We start from the raw sequence: 25324 nt of genomic DNA, 5'->3' as shown, positions 1-25324 counted from the left end.
CGCTCCGAGATACTGTTTCATTATTGAATCATAGCGTCTTTCCTTATCTGTCCAACCATGATGGGTAATGCCTTTTTTTTTTGCTTCTGTCTTCTTCATTACTTGTTTTGTGTGAAGTCTCTTCAAATGGGTCAAACTAAGTCATTCATATTATTTAGATAGCCCCAAAACTGCTCTGATGTAAGTATGCAAGTATGTACTCTAGCAAGTTATGTACTGGGTGATCAAGGATGAAATGACTAAATATGGTAAAATGACAGACTTTGAGTTTTAGCTAACTTTTAATGACAGGTTTACATAAAGACGACACGGACATGTGCAGTCAGAGAGAATATTTCATCTATAGTACAGGTATCTTCACTTTCCATCATGTTTCTTGGTGAATTGTCTTGAAAGCAGCAAACACCATTTTCAATGAGATATTACTGAGTGTTTCAATAAAGTGGATGTATATTTGTAACCAAAAAGAAAAAGTTTTGTAAAATCTTTGGTATATATTGTTTTAGAAGTATTTATGTTATGAAGATTTTGTTGCAATGGAAGGTAGGTTCACAGAGCTTTGACATAATAAGAAAAATAGCCGCTGAGTGCCTAAAAAAGTGCACTTTCATTGTTTTCATTTCAAATACTTTATTTAAGGGGGGCTTTGGCCAAATACCTTAATAACAAGTTAAATACACATAAATAATGAGCCCAGATAGTATCTAAAATACATTAATCATGGACACTGGTATTCATAATAATATAAAATAACATTAAAGCAGCAGAGGTACATCACTGAAATAACACTTCTGTGGCCTTAAGTTGCCTGACTGAAAAACATTTCAGAGATTCTACTGCTAATTGTTTTTTTTTTCTAAAAACATTCACATTAAGCGCAGGCATTCCCATTATGCACTCCTCTCGTTCACGGAGTGAGGTTATTTGTAGCCATCTCTAAAACAGTTTCTTGATGCGTGACTGTCTTTAAACTACTCAAAGCCAGCTAATGGTAAAGAGTCCATCTGCAGCCTGGTCAGCAGGGAAATCTAACAGTTGGGGTGACTATATGTGGAACTAATTGGCCATTACAAAAGAAAAAACAGCTTTCAAAGCCAATCACAGGAAACTAATACAATTTCCCTCTGACACAAACACGTTCCACGATAAGCCGTTTTTTCTCCCTTAACCTCCTTTCTCTCAGTGATGAATATTGACTGCTTACAGGAGCCAATCTAGGAAAGCTTATTGCTGGCCACCTTAATGCCAGACTATAGACTTTAAAGAAGCCTCATCTCGATTAGTTTCAGTAAAAGACACTTACCCACACAATCACCAGTTTGCCACTCCAGACACTGGCCATAGGGAAAAGAGATGACATAGGCAGTGGAGTCGACGCAGCGCTGTGCACTGCCGCACCACATACACTCCATGGCCTGGCTCGTGCAGTTGGCACAGTTGGTGTGCAGCGAGCAAGGCTTCTTACAGGATGGACGGGCACTCTGATTAGGATTCCCTGGACAGGATGAATAAAGATAATGATTATTTCTTAATTAACTCTGTAATTGCGTTAAAATTTGTGTGTGTGTATGTATGTGTGTGTCTCTCACCAGTAGCTTTTTCGCAGATGAGGCCATGGGCAGTGGCGGTGCATGGATTGGCCCTGAGACCCGACACCTGAGGCTCCTCCAGGTAGGCACAGAAACCCGAGTCACTGGGCTCACCGGGCAACCAGCGCAGGCTGCTGTTGGTGAAGGGAGACATGTCCTCCCAACCCCAGTACGACACGTTGATTTTCCTCAGGCCCACCCAGGGAGACAGCCGCTGAGGGGACACAGCAGAAAGCTAAACGCCTGAAAAGCCACTGGGTATTTATATGTAAGATAACATTTCATCAGTGTGCCTCCCTTTCTGCTCCATCATGCCATTTAAAGAAATGAATGGCTACTGCATTTACACCAAGAATGCCATTAAGAAGTCGACTGAAAATAATTTCACAGATATGATTCCTTTTTTTGCCTTCAGGATTCAACTTTTAATATAATGGGGAAAATGACGGGAAATGACATGTCAAGGTTGTGTTTGGAACAAACAGGCGAGTTTCAACTGAGCAGACTGACGACAAATGACATCCTCATGAATACAGCAGGCATGACCAAACCAAAATCATCAGTAGACTCCATAATTTTCTTTCAGTGCGAGGAGGAGATGAAGAGAGAGAGAGAAGGAGAAGGTGGACGTTCGCCCAAAAGCAAATTTTATCATTTCCATTAAAGATGAAGAGGCTTGAATCAGGATGTTGTTAGGACTATTTAAACATTCTCTATGAACCAATCATCATTATGAGTTACATTTTATGTGGTAGTCTTGATTTTAGTTCTGGGCTGACTGGACAGTTGAAGAATACCACAGAATGGGCGCAGTGGAAACTCTGGAAATTTGAACTTGAAGATGGTCAAATTTGATTGATTTCTTTTTGATTTTTGAGCATAAATCAGAAAATTTAAATATACACTTTAAAAAAAAAGCAATGGAATTTGTTCAAAGTGAAAATTACATGTCAAGCAGACTCATCAGTCAATGTTTTAGATACTGTAGGTGTTAGAGCTGCAGCCTGACACGGTATTTATTTTTGCCTTACCGCACAAATTAACAAAGCCACTCAAATCGTTGCGCTAACCGCCATAAAAAAAGATAATTAAAACTCAGGTGTTATGAAAATAATTGGTTCCTCAATACGGTAAAATGCATTTATTCCTGGAGGAGTCTTTTCTTTACAGCCTCTCTAGATTAATTGTCTGTCTTTATTCCAGTGTTGTCGTTAAGAGGCCAACTTTGCAGCAGGGATATTGGTCGGCATTCGTCATTCTTTATGTCCAGCCAGAGAGAATAACTGTTGTCCAAACACTTGAGCCGCTCACTCGGCGGCGAAGCGGTGATTAGTGTAAGTCTGCGGTGGGCATGAGGTGATTGCGTTAAAGTGCTTATGATTGCTCCTACAGACGGTGAATCATGTGGCCCTGGTTCACACTATAAAGCAGACGGAGGAAACTGTGTTTAATAAAATGTTACAAAGGCTTAAAAAAGTTCAAAAAAGGCAAAAGTGAGGTGTGATTATCTCAGTCTGATTTACTGTGTGCCGTATCTCAGAAGCAAGACTATGTACAGCCAGCCTTTGTCTAACTTGTAAAAGCTTCACAGTCAAATACAAACCATACAGCTTTTGGCACTGCCTCATAGAAAACAATTAGATGGAAAATTGGCTCAAAGGCAAGAATTACACAACCTTAAAGGAGGGCCGCAATCAGTCAGGAAACTTATAAACTGTATACTCAATCACCCAGCTTTCAAGAAAACATTGACAGAATCTGATATACAGTTTTTATTGTTGGCATGAAGCATCCAACCACTCAACTTAACTCTCAGACTTTCGCAATTCCAGCAGTTTTGTTCCATGTATTTTCTTATGTTTACCTTATCTTGTTGCTGTAGCTTCTTTAGTTCCTCTAGCACAAAGTCCACTTGTTTGGAGGTGGTGAGTGATGCGATGTTTCCGTGGAGGTTCTTGCAGTAGTGTTGGGCGTTGTCGTAACTCTCCCGGCTAGAGTTGATCCTCAAGCAGGCCTCCCCCACCTGGCTCCAACCCTCACTGCACTGCTGGGCTGCAAGAAAGAAACAGTTTGATGACAAGATGATGATACTGGGCCGAGACATGTAAAGAAGTTAAAATGTTACAGTTTAACATTTAGTTTACTATGATAGAAGACTAAATAAACCAGAAAATATTCACATTTGAGCTATTTTGACTGACAGGGCCATTCCATTTGCACTTAGCACATGTAAACAGGACCCTGTTGGCAGATATAGCCTTGTCCATGGTACAATTTATGGTATACGTGACACTATGATGAACATATATGCTCCTAATCCACTGCCCCCTTAATTTAAGACTAGGGTAGCAGCAGACTTGGAGGAATACAAATGCTCTCTTATAGTGCTGGGTGGTGACAAATTAGACAGGTCTCCAGTAGATGCATATGGAAAAACAAATGCAGGTGTTTGAGTGAAGCTACATTGGGTGCACACAGGTGGCAATTTCCATCATATCTACTTAATGACAAGGAATTAAAAAAAAAAAAAAAAAAAGAGATGGAGGCAGAGGTAGATCTATTTTTATATGAATGACAACAGTGAAATAAATCCTGAATTTCTCTGGGACTCTGCAAAGGCTTGCTTTAGAGGATTCACTATCTCATACATGTCACACTGAAAGATAACACTGCTGCTGAAGCAAAACAAATTGGAAGCAGAGTTAAAAAAAAAAAAAAAGGCGGAGTTAGCTCATAAATCTAATCCAACTAAAACAAATCTCATTCAAATCCAAATTATCAGAGGGGTGCTAAATTCAGTTCTGAATGAGAAAGCTTCTATGTCATTATTTTATCAAAAGGCAATGACTGTGTGAATATGGTAACAAACCTAGTAAATATCTGGCACGTCTACTTAACCAGAAATAATATCATAATACAATAGCAGGAATTCGAGATACTGGAGGGAAAAGACATTTTGACAGGAAAAACGGTAGTTTCGTCTTCATTGTATCATTTTAAAAGCCATTATATAAATCCAACAATAATAGCACCGAAGAAGAACTGGACAAGTTATTTTCTAAAAATTAAATTACCAACACTAACAGCAAAAATTTCTGGGGAAATCCATTCAGGAGGAGGAAATATTAAAGGCAATAGCCCTAATGCGCAGTGGCAAATCCCCGGGCCCAGATGGGATTCTGGTGGAATGGTTTAAGGCCTTTAAAAATAAGCTCACTCCTATAACTATAGCTTCTACATTCCCCACCGTTTACCATGTCATTAGCCAATGTCTGTTTGATTTTGATTAAAAACAAGTACCCTGAAAAGCCAGCGTCTTACAGGCCTGTATCACTTATTAATGTAGATGCAAAGATTTTGGCTTAAGTCTTGACTTTGAGGCTTGAACCACTAATATCAATATCAATAGTAAAACATGATCAAACAGGCTTTATTAAAAGGAAGGAGTTCCTTTAATAACATCAGGAGGCTTCTGAACATAATACAGCTAGCCAGTGTTAATGAAGTACAGGGTTTGGTAGAAGCATTTGTGTTCTGTTCAGGTATTTCAAAAACGATAATTGTTGCAGCCCTGAAGCATTTATTTCATAAAATTTGTGTGAAAATGAATAATAATAGAAATGAATAATTCGAGTCAGATAATTATTTAAACACTGCTCAATAGGGGGGGGCTATGCACCAAAAAAAAAAGACCCCAAGTAGAAAAAGTAGTGGTAGTAGTGCAAGAAATCTGTGTTCATCCAAACCACAGGGGACTTACAACTGAGGGCTTTATGTGTGTTTGGATGTCTCACATTGCACTAATTTGACTTAAAGAAATGAAATGACTTTTGGAGGCCAAATTGCCTGTCACTGCTTCTCATAAAAATATAGTAAATGCACACATAGATGTGTATATAGGCATTTTGTGCATGTCAGCTGTGCAGAGACTCCTTCTCAGGCATCAAGAATACATCACATCCCAGATATGATTTGCGGCTCCCACTGCTGCAATGATCCCTCAAGCGACAAGGCTTTGTGAAATAAGAATTATGGATGAAGTGACAGCAACATTTCTTCAGATACGGCGAGCCTCAACATTTGGAGGGGGAGTTAGCGGGTGAGAGGTAAACTAAACACACCGCCAGACGTGATAAACAACATCAGAGTGACATCATGAAAGTACATCTCTGCAAACACCAGATGCTGTGTTTGAATCAGATGTACAGTGGCAGCCCCAACTTGGTAAAATCCTTTATATTTTGCAGTGTCTCCCATTCAGGTCTGCTGAAAACAACAACCAGATCTGGATAGTAAAAATAAATGAATATCTGAATATTTATTTGTTTTCTGAATGTGGGTGAAGTCTTATTATGTTTTATGAAGTGCTCGCTCTCATCCATTTTTATCCATGGCAAGTGCTACACTTACTAACAGAATAAAAACTGACTTTTTCCTTTTGTTTTCCCACAACCTGACACTGTCCTCCTGCAAATCTGAGGACAAAGACTGAATCTACAAACTTCAGTAACATGGCATGAGCTCATACGTATGAAAATGTGCTTATGCAGCATCTTTCTTACCAGGCAAAGCGTGGCACTCTGACTGATTTTGGTCCCACTGACAGTTGAGATTCAGCGAGCAGCTCTTGCAGTTGGCAAGCTTGCTGCACACCTGCTCGTTTCGCACCGGACACTCAGTGAAGTTCTTCACGTTCTACGGCAGGAGAGGAGGAGAGAATACAGAAGAAGTGAGGAGGGTTGAACAGAAGGTTTCGTTTTTAGATGGATCAGGGAGTGTTGGACACTTCAGTAAAGCCACATGAGTGAATAAAGCACAGTCCTGTTTTTACAATGACGCAACAGACTGTTGCAAAATGTGCAGCATGCTGTGAGAACTGTAAAATGAGGCATCGTCATCATCGGATTTATTACTTGATTTCTCCACTGATGTTGCTCCAGTAACCCCAGCTCACAAAATCTTGGAAAAAAAAAAAAATGTGTGTGTATGCTTAAGTGTGCAAGTGAATGTTTCAGGGAGCTGAGCACAAGAACAGAAGTGCTCCGACGCCCCCTGTTGGACCACTCACAGAGGTACAGTTGCTTGAGGCAGAGATGCACTTCTTGTCGTCACACCATTGGCACCCGTTGGTGTTTGCTGTACAGCTGGCACAGTCCGAGAACCGGTAGCAACGCTCGTCAACTGTGACTACAGAGAGATGAGAGAGAGAGAAAACAGAGTGCAGGAATCAGTGTGTGAATGTGTACATATAGTCAAAATGTGTTTTTTGAGTACATAAAAGAATATTTACTCATATGAAGTAAGAAATTGTTCCTGTGTTTGGGAATCCAGATGATTGAAAACAAGTTTCTTTGTAACATTCAGTTTGCGTGTAACTAGTTGATATCCTGATGGCGTAATGGCAAATTCAAAACTAAAACCATAGTAGTAATTTGGAATAGCTGAGACCAAATTTATGTGTTGTCTCCCACTGAGAGAGGGATGAAGATGAGCAGATGGGTTTGGAAATAATAATTCTACATAAATAGTGGACCATCAGGCATCCTTTGGCAGATTTGGAAAGAAAGACTCAATCAGAAGAGAAGATCTGAGTCCAAAAAGTCTCCTTTGACCCACCATCAAGTACTATATTATATTATTATTTTTATAAATTATATATAATTATTATTATTGTGTGATATTTCACCTCTCAACCCAGGCACACTTCCAATGTCTAATGTGCTGTCTGACTGGTTGTCTGTCTCACCAGCTTTAGGGGGGCAGAATGGGGCAGGATTGAGGCTTCCATTAGCCATGCTGGGTTCCCAGGGGAGACAGCGGCCTCTGCTCCAGATGCAGCGGACCCCTGGCCCGGCCTTCACACACCCCTCCTCTGCCAAGAAGGCCTGGCAGCTGGGGGGTCGGTATACAAGCACATCGTTGAGCAACACACCGGAGAAGCCCCCAAACACATACATGGACCTGGTGAAGAAAAGAGAAGATAAACAATAAGGAGCGATATGAAGACATTGGCAGGACCTTTGGAAAAAAAAATTCTATTTCAAATTCATAGTCAAGGCATTAATTAGCCTGGCAATCAACAACAAGTCTTAACAAACAACAGATGCACTGCTGAGGATACTGTCAGTTATTGGGTTAATGTTATGCAAGAGAACTGTAATTTAAGTATCAGAAAATAAATAAATATGTGTGCGGCACATAAAAAACACGGCTAAATAATGTTTTCTAATGGTGAAAACAGACTTATAATTACATTTTTATTGATGTTTTTGAGTATCTGGATCACAGAATAATTGTTACTTGGTCAAAAAAATGAAATGAGGCTTTACTGAAGACTGAAACTTGACTGGTTGAAGCATCTGTCTGGTGAGTTTTGGTCTGATCTCTTTAGAAAGACTCACCCGTTGCTGACCACAGCAGAGTGTCCAAAGCGGTTGATATCCCTGTGCAAGTCGGGCTTAGGCAGGAGCCTCCACTCATCGCAGGCTGAGAGAAACACGACACCACATGCGAAAGATTATTTAGTCATTTATTCTCAGTATGCTTGCATGTTATGCAACTAACTAAACAGACACATCTAAATGTCCATCTTAATGTAGTTCTATCTGTTCTTTTCACTATGATATATGGCTTTTACTCCTTTTTTAAAGGAGTTGTTTTTACTAAGTGATTCATTCTGATTTGGGTGATAAGAGAAGATATGTGCAACAATGAAAGAGGGGAGGCAAGAAGATGTTTTAATATTGCCTTAATATCTCTTTAAATCTCTTAATTTAATGATAACCCACAAAATCTCATTAGCTGCTCTTTAAAACTCATCTACCATGACCTCAAAAGCCATTTTAAAAATTCAACACATACATAACAAGTAATAAAGGACTTCAACCACACTTGAGACATTCAGACATTCACTAATAGAATTAGTATTATGTATAAGATACATGTCTTTAAATGAGAAGACAAAGTGAACACGAGTGGGCTTTTGACAAACATTATTCAAGTTACTGATAACACTGTTCAAAATTGTGGCACGTCAACACCGATATGAGTCCTACCGATGTCATAGGCGAGGAAGTCAGCAGAGAAACACTTGGCCCCGTTGCTGAGTGACGTGTCGTTGTGCGTGTTGCCGCCGAAGATGAGCAGGGTGCCGCTGAGCAGCGCAGCTGAGTGCATGTACCGCGGAAAGCCGCTCTCTCTCAGAATGAACCTGGATGCATGAAAAGGGGTGTCAAAGACAAGAGTAGTAAGAAGAGCATGTCATACACAGCAACCTACACACAGACTGGTATACATAATGAATATAGAAAGAAGCCTATGTATGCGCTGATTTACCATGTCCGCGTGTTAACGTCGTAGCGGTAAAGGTCATCGACAAGGCCGTATTTGTTGGCAGGCAGCGCCTTATAGCCTCCGTGAACATACACACTGCTGCTGGCACTGTCGTACGTGCTGCTGTGGCCGTAACCTCCCTGGGGAACGGCACCTTTGGTCTCAGGCACCGACCAAGTGTTGGACCCTGACAAAGAAGTGTACAGAAAGCTATAAATACAGAAGAAAAGAAAACATCCTCCCATTCAAAAATATTTTTTTATCCAAACAAATGATGGAAAACAGTTTTTTTTTTTTATCCTTAATCTTTAATCATCATTTGAAGACATCTGTTTTTAATTTGGCAGAAACCAAAAACAAACCGGCAGGGATGGTGAGAAAAATAGGCCCCGATTCTTAGCTTCTTGTATCCAAAAATTCTGGTGTTTTTGGTACCACGGTTTTTCTGGCAAGTTTTCAATAGAAAGGTGGATTCCAAAGCACTCTAGTAATTATGGTTAGTTATCTGTGCCATTTGAAACCACCATCGCACTCAGTTTGGCTGCTGTGGCTTTGAAACTGAGCTCAGTGTAATCAAAACATTATCCTCCAGTATGAGGAGGGGGTATATACTGTATATTACTGCAAACTGAAGATGAAAGGAATATTCTTCTGGTACTTACAAACCCTATGAGGCAGAGCTGCTCATTAAAAATCGCTATAAAAATTATTTATTTGTAGAATCATTTGAAATTGAAGTCAGTGAAGTTCTTTTTTTATCTGAATAATTACTTTCTGTATCAGTTTTATTTCTTTATTTTAAAGTCCCTTGCAGACACCATTTCCCATAATGCAACAAATATCATTCGATGGGAGGGAAACATATAGAGAACTGACAGAGTGAGCGTCAAAGCGTCTGCTTTTGATGACATACTCAGGTTGTACTCTTGAACGTTGCTGACGTAGCTGTAGATGGGGGAGTAGCCAAAGATGACCAGCATGATGGCCTCATCGCCGTCTAGGAGAACACAATGGGCTGAGTGACCCTCCACTGCGTAAATCTGAGCCTGGGCAGGTGGGCCGACCACAGGGTTTCTGCGTTGCCACGTCCTACTGGGTATGTTGAACACCCACAGCTCGTCTGTAACGTTCCCCCAACCGGCTTCCAGCTTCCCACCGAACATGTAGATATCATCCTGAGCGGGAGAGGAAAGATTTAATTTGTATGTTTCGTAATGCAGCCATGTCAAAAAAAGTATGCAGAGAAGATGATGCTGGTGTAAAATAAAAGTGAAATAAAAGGGTCTGTCAAAACATAATGGTATAAAATGAACAAACAGTTTTTACTTGAAATGATTTCATCTGCTTATATTTCAAATCTCCGGTGCGTTTTTTTCTCTGATATTTATTTAGGGAGACGTGGTCATATCACAGTGTTTCAGGATATATTACAAACGTTTGTTTACCAATGTAAGAACATGACTTGTGTTAACACTGAAAATAAGCCATCTTCCTTTTGAAAGCATTGGTTTTTCATCAATTCCTTCTCCACCCAGAGAATGTGTCTGTTTACCTGGTAGGCAGCGAGCGAGTGGCCGTATCTTGGCACGGGGCCACTATTGATGGGCACTGTGTTCCAGATGCCGCTCTCCAGGTTGTAGCTGCAGAGCAAAGCGACAGAACATTACTTCTTAACTACTCAACAAACACACATACACACACACACCATGAAAACGCGTAAAGAACACAAACAGTCATTAACTGCGCACCGAATTACTGCACATATTTAGCTTGCCCTTCTGTGACTTCACATAAATAGATTTTTACCTCATGATCAACCTCCTCTCACCAGAAGGTACCGCTGAACTCTTTCAGTTGCCAAAAGTGCTTTTTTATTAAGCGAGAGGTTTGACACACTCAAGAACACGGGCAAATGAATGTAGGCATTCACAATAAAGCACTGTTCCTGGTAACATCATCACACATTGGTGACCCTACAGTGAGCAGATGGAGCGAGCTTGTCCTGACAACGAACTGGAGGGAAGGGGAAACTTACGAGGGAACAACAAGGACATGACCCTGCGGAGATGTCAGTTCTGCATTTCATCTGCAGACTCATCAAAATACACCGAGTGACGACTAAATCTTAATTTAGAAAGAATGAATGTATCACAAGATAACCACGAAGCACATCACTGAAACTTCAGCCTTCCCAGATTTGACAAAAAAGAACAAGAAGTAGTTCTAAAATACATAAACGGTGACAAAGTTGATGCGTTTGGCTGAAAGGCAAAAATGTTGTCCTACGTTTTGGTGTTTGTGAACAAAAAAAATGAAATAACTCTTGTTGTAGGATGAAACAAATGATTGTTTTTCGCTCAAAAATGTAAACAGTATATTAAACAGTGAGAATTCTGCTTGTGGAAAAAAAAAAAACAAGCACGCTATTGTTACGGCTTACTTGAGAATCATCTGGAAGGAGCTGAAGTTGAAGGTGTATCCTCCCACCACCCACATGACCTTTTCCTGCACCACAGCCTTATGGGAAGCCCTGGCGAGTGACGTGCCGAAGGGCTTGACGCTGGGTAAGACCCAGAAGGACTCGGTGGAAGGTACGGTCAGAGAGCAGTCTGGGCCTGCGGGGGACAAAAAGAACATGATGTGAAAGAAATTACAGCTAAAAGGCAAATGTTAGTAAATGACATTGTTGTGTCATGAGAGCGACGTTTCCGAAGTGATTGCAATTCTTTAACATAAAGACCTACATTTATCTGATTCTGAATCTCCTTTATGATGGATTTCGTTTGGTCTGAGGCATATTTTCATTACTTACTCACTTTGAAGTGCAAACACACCGCTCTCTCTCAATAAGAAAAGCATGACCACTCCTTAAACGAACACGACAGCCAGGGAGGTGTGAATGTGTTTAAACTGTGTGAATGAAGGCCACGCTAAGAAAAAAAACAAAACCTAATGCCTCCACTAATGATTCTGTCAAGTTTCATCACTTGAAAGCAGTTGGTCCCCTCCAGCTGGAGGCACATAATAGCGCACTGTCACAGGGCTTATTGACTTGTTACCAATCAGCATTATGACACAACACAACACAGCTGTTCACACTTGTCTGCTAACACATTCTTCATTATGTCTTACTACATAATTGCCACAAACACAGGAGAAGCGACGGCGTTTTCGATTGCAAAACTGTGTTACGTGTGATTCATCGCTCAGTGTTTTGCTTTGTGGAAAACTTTAAGAGAGGGTGAACTGTTACTCCAAGAATATTAATCTATATTTTTACTATAAGATCATATCAGTGAAGTTGACAGTGAAGATGCAGTGAAGACACCAAACCATGTAATGCTCCAGCAATAAAACTTCACACATATTTGCTTACGCAGTCAGATTCTAGGTGTAAGTTGGGAAAATGTCTGAATTCATTAAAGCTCTGAGTTGAAAAAATTTGTTATTGAATCTCATCTTGCCTCTCACTGTTAGAACATGAATAACATTTACTTATATCAAAACTATATAATCCATCTGGCAAAAAAAGTTTGATTCTCTAAAAGTCGATCTTTGAGTTTCAGTTCTTAAATATTCTATATTTTATCTCTGTTATTATTTATAACTTATTCAGTAAAATAGATATAGTAGTTGAACAAGTAGAAAGTTCAGCCTAGATTTAATCATACGTTTGAGAGAATTTTAGTTTTGATCATCTGATTCAGTCCTGGATTCAGATGAAATAAAATGCTGTTTGGTTGGCTTCCAGAGTGTGTCAGATCACATCTGGTCATGCTCCGAATGTTGCTGTGAGATTTTGAAAATATCTTAGCCTTTGTGTTTTAAAAATCCTGTTCATGGCTACTTTCCTACTATATTTATCATTACTGCACTGACCCGAATATAAGAAGATATTTTATTCTGGGAATTACATTTGAAAAAGTGAGGATTGTCATATAGTCCAGACTGTTACTTGGTAACAAGATCAGATTTTCTTTAAAACTGCAGAGTTTTTTAGTGTAACATCAGATCCTTAATGTTGCTTGGCTAGTAAGTATATTCAAGTATGTTTATAGTGTCTCTTAGAGTCAGTCAGCCCTATAAGTGTTTTGTAAACACGGTTTAACATGCAGGAGTTTCTGAAGGTTTGTGTCATGTCTTATACCACCGCAGGGGAAATAAATTCATGACGAGTGAAAAACGAATTAAAAAGCGTCTTCCGATGCCTCGGCTGCAGAAATGTTCCTGAAAAATGTGAACTGCTGGAGAAAATAATTTTTACTATTTACAAGAGCTTGACAGGAGTGAGTGGGACTGATTGACAAGCTGCACAAATATGCAATTTACACTCTGCTTTCATGGTTTTACTTCACTTTTACGAGAGAAAAGCCTTCAAGGATGAGGGCTCTCCCCTCCTTGGATTAATAGTGTCTCAGGGAAACTGTCTCAAAAGGACAATTGTGACAGCGTGTTGTATCTTTACAAAGTCTTTTTCAAAAAACAGGAGTTGGAAAAGGGAGGTCATCTTATAATCAGGGCCGTCTTATATTTGGTTAAATACGGTATTATTAGCAAGACATTTTAAAGTATACATGTGGATATATGGTGAAAAGAAAGGCCCAATCCCACCTGTACTTCTACTTTTACTTTTACTTCAAATTAAGATCCTGATGTGAACATTTCCTGTGTTTGGACAGCACTTCCTTTTACCTTGCCAACTGTCATTGCAGACGCACAACTTCTCCCCGGTGAGGTCGCAATATCCGTGGTCGGGGCTGCCGCAGTTGTTCCTGCAGTAGGGGATGTCGCAGGCCTCACCTTTCCAATACTTGTCACATTCACAGTACACTCTGCTAGCGGCAGAGTTCCCAGGGGTGCACTTCCCATGGCCAGAGCAGTTATTGGGACAAGAGTTGATCCTGGACAGAAAGATGTTTTCATTTAGCCAAAACTGTAAGGAGTATTTCCGCCACACGGAGACCTTAGCCTGACTGATGAAGACTGATGAGTATCATTTATTTTTTTGGCAAAGGTGAGTGGGATAAAAAGATTGGTAATAAATGAAAAACTATTGAGCGGGTCACTGGTCATTAACGGTGATTGTTGCTGTAGGTTTTAGTCCAGAAAAGCACTTGTAACTGTCTTTTTGTTGCTGAAATATGGGACGCAAAAATATCACCATCCATCAGCAGTTAGAGGAAACAAAAACCAGTTCACTGTAAGAAAAATAAAATAAACCAGAGAGACCGTTATAAAAATACTGATATACGGCCTACAACACTGTGTGCAAACATACCTCAAGGGTTTGGAATTGGGTTCCTGCTGAGGCACCCGACACTAAAAATATAAACTATGTAAGGTTTTATGTTGTGTTTTTTTTTCTTTCCCCAAATTCATAACCTAGATACAGTACTTACGAGTAAAATATTTCAAATCCTGTGAGGTTATAGGCAGCATCGCTGAAAAAGTGTAGTAGTGCGTAGCCTGAAGTGGTCTCAACCTCAGGAACCGTCTCATTTCCCCGGACTTCTGGTACAATCAGACCGCTGTGGACAGAAAGCAGAAATTTCACTGATGTCACTTTCTGTCAACTCTCACCATTTCCCAGTTGCAGTGACGAGCCTGTAAATCTCTGCTAAAGGAGAAGGACCAAATATATGTGAGAATAAATGAGGAAGAGTAAGTTAAACTAAACTGTCAAATCAGAAGAAAAGAATCTCTTCTTTGACAAAGTTGCTTGATTCAAGTTATTTCATGATCTTTTTTTTCTTTTCACAAAACACTTAATAATAACGATAGTAATAATAATAATAGAAACTGACCTCACCGTTATTAGTACACACTTATGTCATCTGTCAACATTCTGGACCTGTCTCAGTAAAGTAAACTTGCTGCCTCACTACTTTGGAGTTTCTCACCTGAAAACAGCAACCAGAGGAGCATATATCGAGTCTCCATCATAGATGTACATATGGTCCCAACTACATTCTGTGGCAAAATGGTTAAACCTTAACCGAAGAACCGCGTTTGGACTGTAGGAAGAAGAAAACAAGAGGAAAAATGCTTAGGTTTCATAGATAAACATTTGAACGACATACATTTTTAATCACTGCAGGGTCCTGAGAATTGCATCAGTATTCATGGATAATAACACTGACGTATTATTTTTATTTTAGTGTAATTACACTCTTGATGTCCACCCACACATCATGTTCACCATCACATCAAGTAATTTGTGTAGAACTGAACAAAAACATCCTAATTGCTTATTCATTAACATACTTAAGCATCATCAATGAAGTTAAAAAAAACATAAATTGTTAGCATGTCATGGACCAAACTACATATGAATTATCATTTCACCAAAACAACAAAAGGAGAACACTGTAAAAGTGACAAATACATCCCCCCCCCCCCCCCCCCCCCCAGGATATTTTTAGATTTCCCACATGCTGCCCTTCGTTTCCATCCTGGCAATAAAGTTTCCAAACAGCTGTGTCCTCTCAGTGACCGCGGTTGCCATGACAATTAAAAGAATCAACAGGTCCTAGGATTTTACCTCTCTGAATCACTGCTGAGTAAAATGCAGCAATCAATTCAAGCTCAATAGACTTTCAAAATGCTATACCAGGCTTTACATCATAATGTGTAAGCAACCTTCCGCAAAGACACTGATCAGCTTGGTTTAATTACATTAATCAGTTTACACTGCATAATCAAATTCAGCTGCACACACGCTCAGCTTCAGCAGAACATATTCATTTATAAACAGCACTTACTAGCCCTCGATAAGCCAGGTACACTTTGTTTTGTACTTGTAGTTGATTGGACCGTCAGTGAGGTATCCTGAGGGCTCTGTCAACCTGAAAGATAACAGACAGATACGACACAGTCAGGACAGTGATGTCTGTCAACACACAGACAGAACGTGTGAAGTCAAATGACAAACACGTTTTAATTAAAATAACAATCAAATCAAACAGACAGCTGTTCATTGACTAGTATGCATGAATGTAAGATTATTAATTAATGGAAAAACTCTTCAATTTTATCTTCTTGATGTTGATGCCAACTTATTTGTCACTTATTTCTGTGTTTTTTTTTTTACTTTCATGTACAATCATAAAAGTAAAGGAGACAAGAGCATCTGCCTGACAGACAGGGGATCCTTTCTGGTAAAAGGAGTTTCCGTACATAAATGAGATGATGGTGTATTGTTATCTGACCTCTATTATTTCAGAAAGAGCATTGAATAAATTGAAAATAATCTTCAAAAGCAGGTTTGTATCAAAAAAGCAGAAGGAAGAAAGTGGTTCAGCATAAATCTGTGTCACTCATTAAAATCTTCCTACCTCAGATGCTTCTTCAGACATGAGAGTCTTTCAGAAAATAGTGAAAATGCCTATTATAATTTCCAGATTTTTCCCAAGATGATGTATCCGAATGACTTGTTTTGTCTGATCAACAGTCCAAAATCCAAAGATATTCAGTTTACTATCATGTGTGACACAGAAAAGTTTGAAATCCTCACATTTGAGAAGCTGAAACCAGCACATGTTTGGAGCTTTTCCTTAAAATGATTATTACATTATCAAAATAAATTAATTTTCTGTCAATCAACTAATCAACTAATTGCTGCAGCTGTAGTTGGATGTTCAGAATCAGCAGCAGATCGTTACTAGAAACAGACGTCAAGATGCAACAGCATGAACAATTTCTCCGACTGTGTTTACACGAACGTTTAAGTGGAACAGCTACACAACTGGTTGTCATCTAACATAAAAGCTGCTGTGACGTTCTCTGGTTTCTATTTTTTTTTTCCAAGTAAAGAATCTCACTCAGAAGGTATCATATCATATAAAAGTTAACAAAGGTCTACTGACTTGAACAATATAGTTTTTATTTAATGGCAGCACAGAGATTCTATTCTTTAAGAAGCAGATCTCTCATCCAGGAACAAAACCTTTTATAAATGTAGACTCACAAGATTCAGCAAATGAAGCCAGAAAACTGGCAGTCAGCCCGACGCGAGTCCCTGTCAAGCAAAAGATTCAAGCAACAGCTCTTGAAACGCTTCTTGTGCTCCTTTCTGTCTCTGATTTGATAGTGGAAACGACTTAGAAACAAAGTATTCCTCACACAAAAAGACCACAGACGATCGTAAGAAATTAAGACCCGAAAACCGTGTTCAGAAGAAAACTGAACGATTAGCTAAAAACATTTTCTCGACACGGTGACGCATTTCATACGACCCGCTTGGGTGTCAGAGTTGAAAGAGATATTTCATTTGAGTATCTGTCAGTAGATAACACTCCGGCCTTCCTTTTCTTTATCATAACACACAGACGGACTGCAGCCGTTGTTCTCTGATCTCTACATTTTGAAGCATTCCTCAAGTTAACAAATACGTACTCTGGTCTTGTGGGTGGTCTGAATGACTCATGATCTGAACGGTACTGCCTTTTATGTCCCTAAAAATTGTTTTAGATGCATAACAAGACCTAAGAATTTATTTCAATTCGGATGCTTTGACGGGATAATGGACAAAATGAGGGTTGTAATCTCATTAAGGTGGTATGTGTATCATATGATTCAATTTGGACGTGTAGTTCAAAAACCTTTGCCCAAACATTTTCTGTCCTGTTTAACACACATCAGATCAACAGCTTCTTTATGCAAAGGCTAGTTGCGGTTACTGCACCTGGATTTGTGTTTTGCTGATTGATCGGATATAAACTCCCAGCAGCAGACAAGCAGCTATGACTTACACATCCGACGATGATGAATTTATCATGCTGCACTTGCACTGGATAGAGAAATACTATCCTGTGCAAGAATCTGTCCCTTAACGACTGTTTTTCTCATCACGGTGATGTTCCAGTTTTCCTGTGTTTAAAAAATCACAAACTCTAAACACAGCACAAACATGAAATTAATCTGTGATACTAATTTAAACTTTTAAAACACGGTTTCACACTGGCCGCAGCTTGTTTCATACTGCGCAGGGTGCACGTCTCTATCCCGCTGACTAAAAGGGCGCCAAGATATCACATTTCAGTAGTTTGTCTCTAGGTGATGATGGAGGTTATTCCTTGACACCGTGCCCGATGACAACCCGTACAAACCCTCAGACACATCAGGAGCAATGGTAATTACTGTGATCAAGGCACTTTTGTGCCACAAGAGTGCACCTTAGGTGTACCGTGAGGCCATTAGATGCGTTCAGCTGTCAAGATGAACATAATTATTGTTATTATATAGCAGTTTGAAATGTATTCGTTGGTCGCTTTGCCACTGTTTCCCTTCTTTTTCCTACTACTACATCTTTGCACAAAACCCTCAACTCCTACTGCACCTATAAGAAGTTTGTCACGGCATCTACCTGTGCTGATTAACAAGGAACAGTAGCTATTAGCTGTATCAATATATAGACAGTGGGGAATGTGCTAAATCAATTGGTTGCAGGTGTTCACTCATCAGGCTCATTTCTCAATATAACAATGTGTGGTAGAGTCTTGGTTGTCTGGTCTATGCTCACATGTGCAGATCTGATTGTACAAAGTAATGCTGCTCATTCATTTACTGCTCTCGCTGACACCCATACAGTTTCAAATCAATGTCTCCTCTTGTGTGGGAGGAGGAATCAAAACATCAAGCATGTGGGTAATTCAGTGAACAGACATTAATCACAGACAGCTAACAGAGGGATGTAACACGCATAAGAGAAACGTTCATCAAATTACAAACTCCCAGGAAACAAGGACTGGAAACATTAGTTGAATAATCAATAAGTTGATCCACATCAATTTAATCTGCTGCTATTTTGATAATGTATTTAATTGTTTATGACAATTTTCAAGCAAAAATGCCAAACATTAACATGTTCCAGCTTCTTAAGTGTGAAGATATGCTGCTTTTCTTCGCCTTTTGTGATACTTAAGTGAATCTCTTTGAGTTTTGAACTACTGGTCAAACACAACAAGCAATGTGAACAAGTCACACAAGTCACCCGGAGTTTTAGAAGTAATGGACATTTTCTGACATTTTATAGATTACCAGATTAATCAAACTAATCTTTAGTTGCAGCCCTGAAATTTAGATGTAATTTAAAATATCAAATTTGTGCTTCCTGTTCCCAAAGCTGTACCTCATGCTGTTTTTTTTAATCCTGACATTTTCATGCAGAATAAGAGGTGCATATTACAACCTGTAGAAATAAGCCCTGGACTGAGCTCAACAAATCTACTGAGGCTGCTAACTCATTCAAAAATATAGTTAAATTTTGAGCAACTATCTGTTTATTGTGCATAAATCCCAATATGTTATGATAATAATAAATAATAATGTGTGCATAATGTGTTAAAGAGGATTTGGTGTCATAGGGCTAGGTGACAATACTGTCGGGATGACTAATGGTGCTTTGACAAAATATTTACGCAATGAGATTTCTGATGAATAATCATCAGTAATGTGAATGTGATGACTAAGTGGGTAAAGGCAAACAATAGAACAGTTGGAACAATCTGGTAAGTCCAGAAAAATACATCACCTTACTATAATGTAGCCTTTCATACCAAGGAAAACACCTACTTTTATAGTTTCTGTGAAACCAGGGAAAAAAACCACCCAAAATTTTCTTTTTCATTGTAACCCATTTCCCAAAAAAGCTGAGTACACACAGGTCTGTATGCAAACAAGTGAGTGATGAAAAACAACCACTTCAGGCAACTTCATGATCCCAACCTACTTTTGGGGGGCTCAGAAAATGTGTAAAAACTTGTGCAGAAAACAATAACACTATATGGTAATCTGACGTTGTCGCAGATGAAATCCTTGGAGCAAAACATTTTGTACATGGCTCACTTACTTGAACCTCCCCTGGCAGTGCTGGCACTGGTCTCCAACCCATCCTCGATCACAGATGCAGGATCCGTTGATACATTTTCCAGAGAGACAATTCTTGTCGCACGATTTCGCCGGGGATGCGTGAGTGAAAAGTACCAAGTAAAACAAAACACAGACCACCAAGTATCTGTTGATGGCCCGCAGATCGCTGTGGGTGGCTACTTTGGGTCCAAAGAGAAAGAGTTTAGTCGTACATCTCCCCCCAGGATCCATTTTTCCCCCCAGGTCGACCGAGCCGAGTGAAAGACCGGGGCCTTTTAGCTCTGCTTTGGGAGAAAGCCTCGGCTACTCAGGCTGTTTTAATCATAACAAACAAGTCCTGCATATTCGTTGAGTGTTATGCATACTCAAATGAAGGCTAAAATAAGCCTGCGTACACAGCTTGAGAGAAAATGGCTAAGAAATGGTTGGCTAAATGTTTTTTTAAAGCTGCTTGGTTAACCGCATGCATAGAGTTAGAGTGGGAGGAATTCCCTTCACCCTACCTCTTGTTGGAAGAGCCTACCAAAAAAGCAGACCATCCATTAAAGCTATTTAAGCCGTTAACTCGTTGAATACTGTCACTGGCTAATACATAATGTGTTAGCCTGTGTGGCTCATTAGCAGTTTGGCCTCTGCTAGGTAATGTAACGTCCCTGCATTGATTCAAGACCATTCTCTTCCAAATGCCATTTCAGCAGCCATTTTAACGCGTAAACAAGCGTCCGGACTGGAGCAGGGATGTACACCGTAACAAGCGGTGGTCCTCCTACAAGCAGTTACAATTCAGCCGGATATTGTCCACTGCCGAACAAAAGGGTCGCGATGTTTGTATCCCTGAACCCAGCGCGAAGGCTGCCGCAGTCAACATGGATGTGATGTGATGGTGTGGGAACTGGAAGGCTATTGAGCGAACACTTTGAACTGTTGTTGGTCCTACCGGCCTTCTCCCTCAGCACTTTAAACACCTTCAAAGGGAGAGGAGTTGACTTCGTTGACATTACTAAGTCGTGGTGACTCCTTGTATTCCAGTGTGGGAGAAAAGCACCGCTGCTTGGTCTCTGAACATGACAAGAAGTGGCAGCGGTGGATTTGCTAGCGCAGCGACAGCAGACAGCTCCTCAGGTTGGAGAAAACTAAACACAAGATGCGCATGCGCACTGGAAGCTGATTCAATTTAAAGGTACAGCGTCAACAAAACTACAGAACTGTCCTATGCGGCATTTAAAAGCTTCATTTTTTCAGGTCAAATACTGTATATGCACACAAGACCACAGAGACACATTTAGCGACATTTTGTCCATGCTGGTTTTGTCCTTTGACCTTGAAATTGAAATCTTGCAACCTTGAAATTCACTGCGAATGAAAACTTCAGTACAAATTAAATGTCATTGTTATTATCATTATTAAGCAAGCATAGCAGAGGTCAGTTATTAATATGATACAGAGGTGATGGCATTCTTTTTCTCAATTGGTTAACATCACATATACCTTAAAGCCCCACAGAGCATATTTACAAAAGACATTCATCTCTTCATAATTAAAAAAATATATCTTATAACATTTAAAAATATCTTTAAAAATGTGTTGTCACTTACATACTGTAGGTATAGGTAATCAATATAAGATTTCCAGCTTTTTCCCCTCTCCTTGCACATTCATTTCCATTTTTTGATGTTAGGTTATATCACGTGTTTGAGTTAAACCTGTTCAAATAGAATTAAAAAAAACTCAAACAAAACACACAAGTAAAATATTATTAAAATATATATGTATTGGTGTGTTTAAATATCCAGAAAAAAACATTTTATGGTCAGTCTTGTTTAAATGATAAAATATAATGACTGTCCATGACATATTTTTCCTATGAAGAAATATATGGCAAATACATATAGGGTAGAATATAGGGTGATTTTTTTTACAATATATGAAAGTTGCAGAAGGCATAGGTATATTGCAAATGTTGAACATGTTAAACAATATATTGCAAATACCATATATTTATATGTAAATATTAGATCTCCATATGTGGAAACTCTTCTGCATTTTTGTTATATATGGGCTCTGTTGTACAAGGCATACATTTCCTCTAAATTGCAGTTGAGAGTCATAAGTATCAAGGTATTTAGTCCATTAGATCAGTTCAAAACCATCACAGATTTTTGCTAATCAGCAAATTAATTAAATCATTTGCTGTGATGTGTTAGTTATAATAAAAATCTGCAACCATCTTATATTTGTACATCTTGTACTCTTGGCTCTTGATGGCACATAATTGAACACTGGGGACTGGGGAGGTGACAATGATGACAGTAAAAGCTTTCAACAAAATTGTGAACAAAATGGTCAGTGGTGCTTGGTGATTAAAGCAGTGCAGCTTCTGGTTAGGATCCAAAGAGATGATTTTCACATCTGCAATTGCCCTGCTGGACTAAATTGTGCTGTTACCAGCTGAGGTACATGTGCTGCTGGGTCGATTTTTCTATGAAAATTATGTCCTCTTCCTACCCAAGGTCCTGGCACATCCCATGAAATTTCAATAACTGTCACTAATGGTTGGAAAAAAATATTCAATGACAAGGTCAAGGAGTGACAGGCGCTTTTTAATAAAGTCTCTTATCATTTCCACATGTGAGGAGGCTCTTTTGTGACTGTGCCCTAACATCAGATACAGTACGTCTCTCTGAGAGAGCACATCATTGTTGAAGATGAGGATTATCATCTCTAATAATGACAGATAGGCACTTTGGTGGAGTATGCAGTTATATGAGAGTGCTAAGAGAAATCTATGGTTCTGTTTGTGTCTGTCGTACAGATGGCAATTCACTGCACAGATGGAGCCAGGCATCTTCAGCTGGGCTAGTTTTTTCTGAAGTTCTGAAACAATAACCAGCTGATTATATAAAGCTCTGAACTGAAATCACCCTATAAAAGTGACATTGTGATGTGCAGTTTGATGTGGTCCACACTGGGTTGAGAAATGTACTGAGTGTACATTCTGTCCTTCAGCTTTTCAAAGTGTGCTATCAAACCATGGTAAAAGATAAAACGCCTAATTCTGCTTCTGCATTTCAATACTAGGGCTCATGTTTTACTCACCATTATCTACCCTGTATAACTTTCAAGTCCACGAGAACCAAAAAAAAAATTCATTTTAGATTGGTGCACGTTCAACAGATCCATAATATCCGCATAATCACATGTGGAGCTGCATACACTTCTGTGTCTATACCTGCAGATGGCAATGTTGCACAGTGAGTTCATACTACAGGATTCAAATACAAATATTACAAACAGCAAAACAACAGAGTGCACACTTTATCACAAACATATAAATAGTGCAGCCTTATGTTCTTTAGTTAAAAGTGTAGGACAGGAGTAACGAGCCAAAGTTACTGTTCGGTAACTTCAGGTGTCCAGGGACACTATCAATATGAAACTGCTAATTTAGGGAGTCTTAAGTTGTGACTAATAACTTTATTCATATTTTTTCATTCTATTTTTTCATATGATGAAGACACTTCTTTTCAAGTGTCCCAGTAAGCCATGTCAGTGTAAGAGTGAGCCAGCATCCACGTTACCAGGACCAGAAACCAAAGCAAATAAATGGAATTTAGCTATCATTCATTTTAATGTTAACACCTGGGCTTTTACTACTCTGATATGTGTTCTCAGAAAAGGCTCTATGGCTATACAACTGTTTTATCTTATTTAGGCAAAAGTTATGCCATAGTATTTATAGTTTCCTTTTGGCACCACATATTTTCACAAATACCCATCTAATGGCAATATTAATACCGACATTTGACCTTTATTTGACCGGGATGGTCTATTCAGATTGAAGTCTCTTATTTCGATACACCCCTGGCTGAAATGGCAGCATGATTACATTACAAACCAATACTGGCACCATGAAATGAAATGTGGGAAGAAGGAGGGAAGGATGGAAATGAAACGTTGTGAAGTTAAAGGGACAGTTTGCCCTAAAATGGAAGTCACATAGATTATTCCATTTATGCAAATTGCACAGCACAGTTTCATTTGTGTAAATTCAAACCAGCCTCTTTATAAGCTGAAGAGAATCTAGAATTGATAAATAAATTCTGGGGTTTGCTTTGCAGACAGTGAATAATGGAAGAACTGCAAATGTACTTTGACACAAAATGTCACATGCTGACATGTCAGCCCTGCTGATTCTGCTGGGATTTCACAGCTTGAAGCCCTCGTTTAGATGTAACATGAAAATAAAAATTATATGAGCCCACTGAGTCGGAACATATCATAAATGTAAGTCTTCATGCTGGGTTGTCTGTGTTAGGAAGAAAATTGTCTTTGATGTGGATATTGATGTTTGAGTCATAGCAACTCGGCTAAATGAATTCCGTTTTTTTTGTAGATTTTCTGTGAAATACAGACTCTATTAATCTTAACAGCAAAAAACCCCTTAAGTCATAGTATTACTGGCAGAGTAGTGAAATAATCTGTATATTTTGAGCAGGTTATGTGACTGATCATTTTCAAACACTTTAAGACACTAAAATGCAGTGTATTTTGTGAGTCATCTTTAGAAATATCTATCCTCCGCTAAGTCTTCCCAGGAACATGGCGGATATGAAGATAGACTACCAAAATCCCCCTCAGTGTTCCCTAAACAAAACCTTCAGAACCTGCAGGCAAGATTTAAGCTGTCACAAAAAACATTGCCTCAACGTTTTCTCAGCCTTCACATGAGTCTGAAGAACCACTGCACACACTTTGAAATCTGAAGAACCGCTGCTTATTTTCCACCGAGGTTAACATGAACCTGATCACACAAGAACTAAAAGCAATATTATTGCACTATGACTTCACACTCTTCTACTTAAGCCGCAGGAGAGTCCGTCGGCGTTTAGTCAGGTGCACGCACCTCTGTGCTTCAGGGAAATAGGCACCATCTTTACAAGGTGTAGTATGTCTGAAGCCAGTGCCCTCTACATTCTTGGTCTAAATGCTCTTAAAACAACAGGGAGGTACCTACGAGAGTACAGCAGAGCCTGTGGATTCGACTTTCTTTGGAAATTCCCAGACGTAACAGTAAGAGGAGGCACATGGTTTAGACTAGATTAGATGAAAATACCTAAATAAATGGGGGGTCTCTTTTCAGAGGATTGGTGGCGCATTATATGTCTGTATATATGTGTGCAAACATGGTAGGGGCCCCTGAATCAAAGAGGGTCCAGTGCTAATTTGGAGTGGAGTCAGTGACCTTTGTCCTCTGATTCACAGCTGAGGAATGCTCTTTGTGCTCCAATCAGAGGCAGAAAAGAGGAGAACGGTTCACAGTCGCACCTTTGACTCAATAATGCATCCTAGCATTGTTCAAGTGTCTGTCTGACCAACTTTTTCAAGATTAAGCAACCACTTTCCACACCTACGTACGAATACCTCACACACATGGACAAGCGTGAGAAATCTAAATCATCTGAATCAAAATGTTCAAGACCTGAAACCTCCCATACAGCCAGGGGCTTCCAAAGGTCTGATGCACAATAGGAATT

At 39.4% G+C, this 25324-nt stretch overlaps 1 protein-coding gene across 2 annotated transcripts in view; it reads right to left on the bottom strand.

Moving 5' to 3' along the window:
- atrnl1b (attractin-like 1b) overlaps nt 1–20945 on the bottom strand; it is an 80754-nt gene extending 59809 nt beyond the window's left edge. Inside the window, exons 1-17 of one of the 2 annotated variants that reach the window (XR_010924783.1) lie at nt 19771–20945; nt 15683–15766; nt 14822–14935; nt 14321–14449; nt 13614–13822; nt 11362–11536; nt 10474–10561; nt 9835–10096; nt 8925–9108; nt 8645–8799; nt 7991–8075; nt 7336–7550; nt 6658–6776; nt 6152–6284; nt 3454–3641; nt 1590–1803; nt 1304–1495 (exon numbers count right to left, since the gene is read on the bottom strand). Coding sequence is in view for 1 of the 2 variants with exons in the window: in XM_067575537.1 (XP_067431638.1) it covers nt 1304–1495; nt 1590–1803; nt 3454–3641; nt 6152–6284; nt 6658–6776; nt 7336–7550; nt 7991–8075; nt 8645–8799; nt 8925–9108; nt 9835–10096; nt 10474–10561; nt 11362–11536; nt 13614–13822; nt 14321–14449; nt 14822–14935; nt 15683–15766; nt 19771–20021 (2797 nt within the window). In the remaining variant the exon portion in view is untranslated. The remainder of the gene's footprint in view (nt 1–1303; nt 1496–1589; nt 1804–3453; nt 3642–6151; nt 6285–6657; nt 6777–7335; nt 7551–7990; nt 8076–8644; nt 8800–8924; nt 9109–9834; nt 10097–10473; nt 10562–11361; nt 11537–13613; nt 13823–14320; nt 14450–14821; nt 14936–15682; nt 15767–19770) is intronic. The other variant, XM_067575537.1, reaches the window with a different exon arrangement.
- Between the last annotated feature and the right edge of the window lie 4379 nt (nt 20946–25324).

This window comes from Thunnus thynnus, chromosome 20 (genome assembly GCF_963924715.1).
Source record: "Thunnus thynnus chromosome 20, fThuThy2.1, whole genome shotgun sequence".
NCBI classification, from domain to species: domain Eukaryota; kingdom Metazoa; phylum Chordata; class Actinopteri; order Scombriformes; family Scombridae; genus Thunnus; species Thunnus thynnus.
The sequence above is the reverse complement of the archived record's forward strand: the minus strand, read 5'-3'. Positions and strand labels throughout refer to the sequence as shown.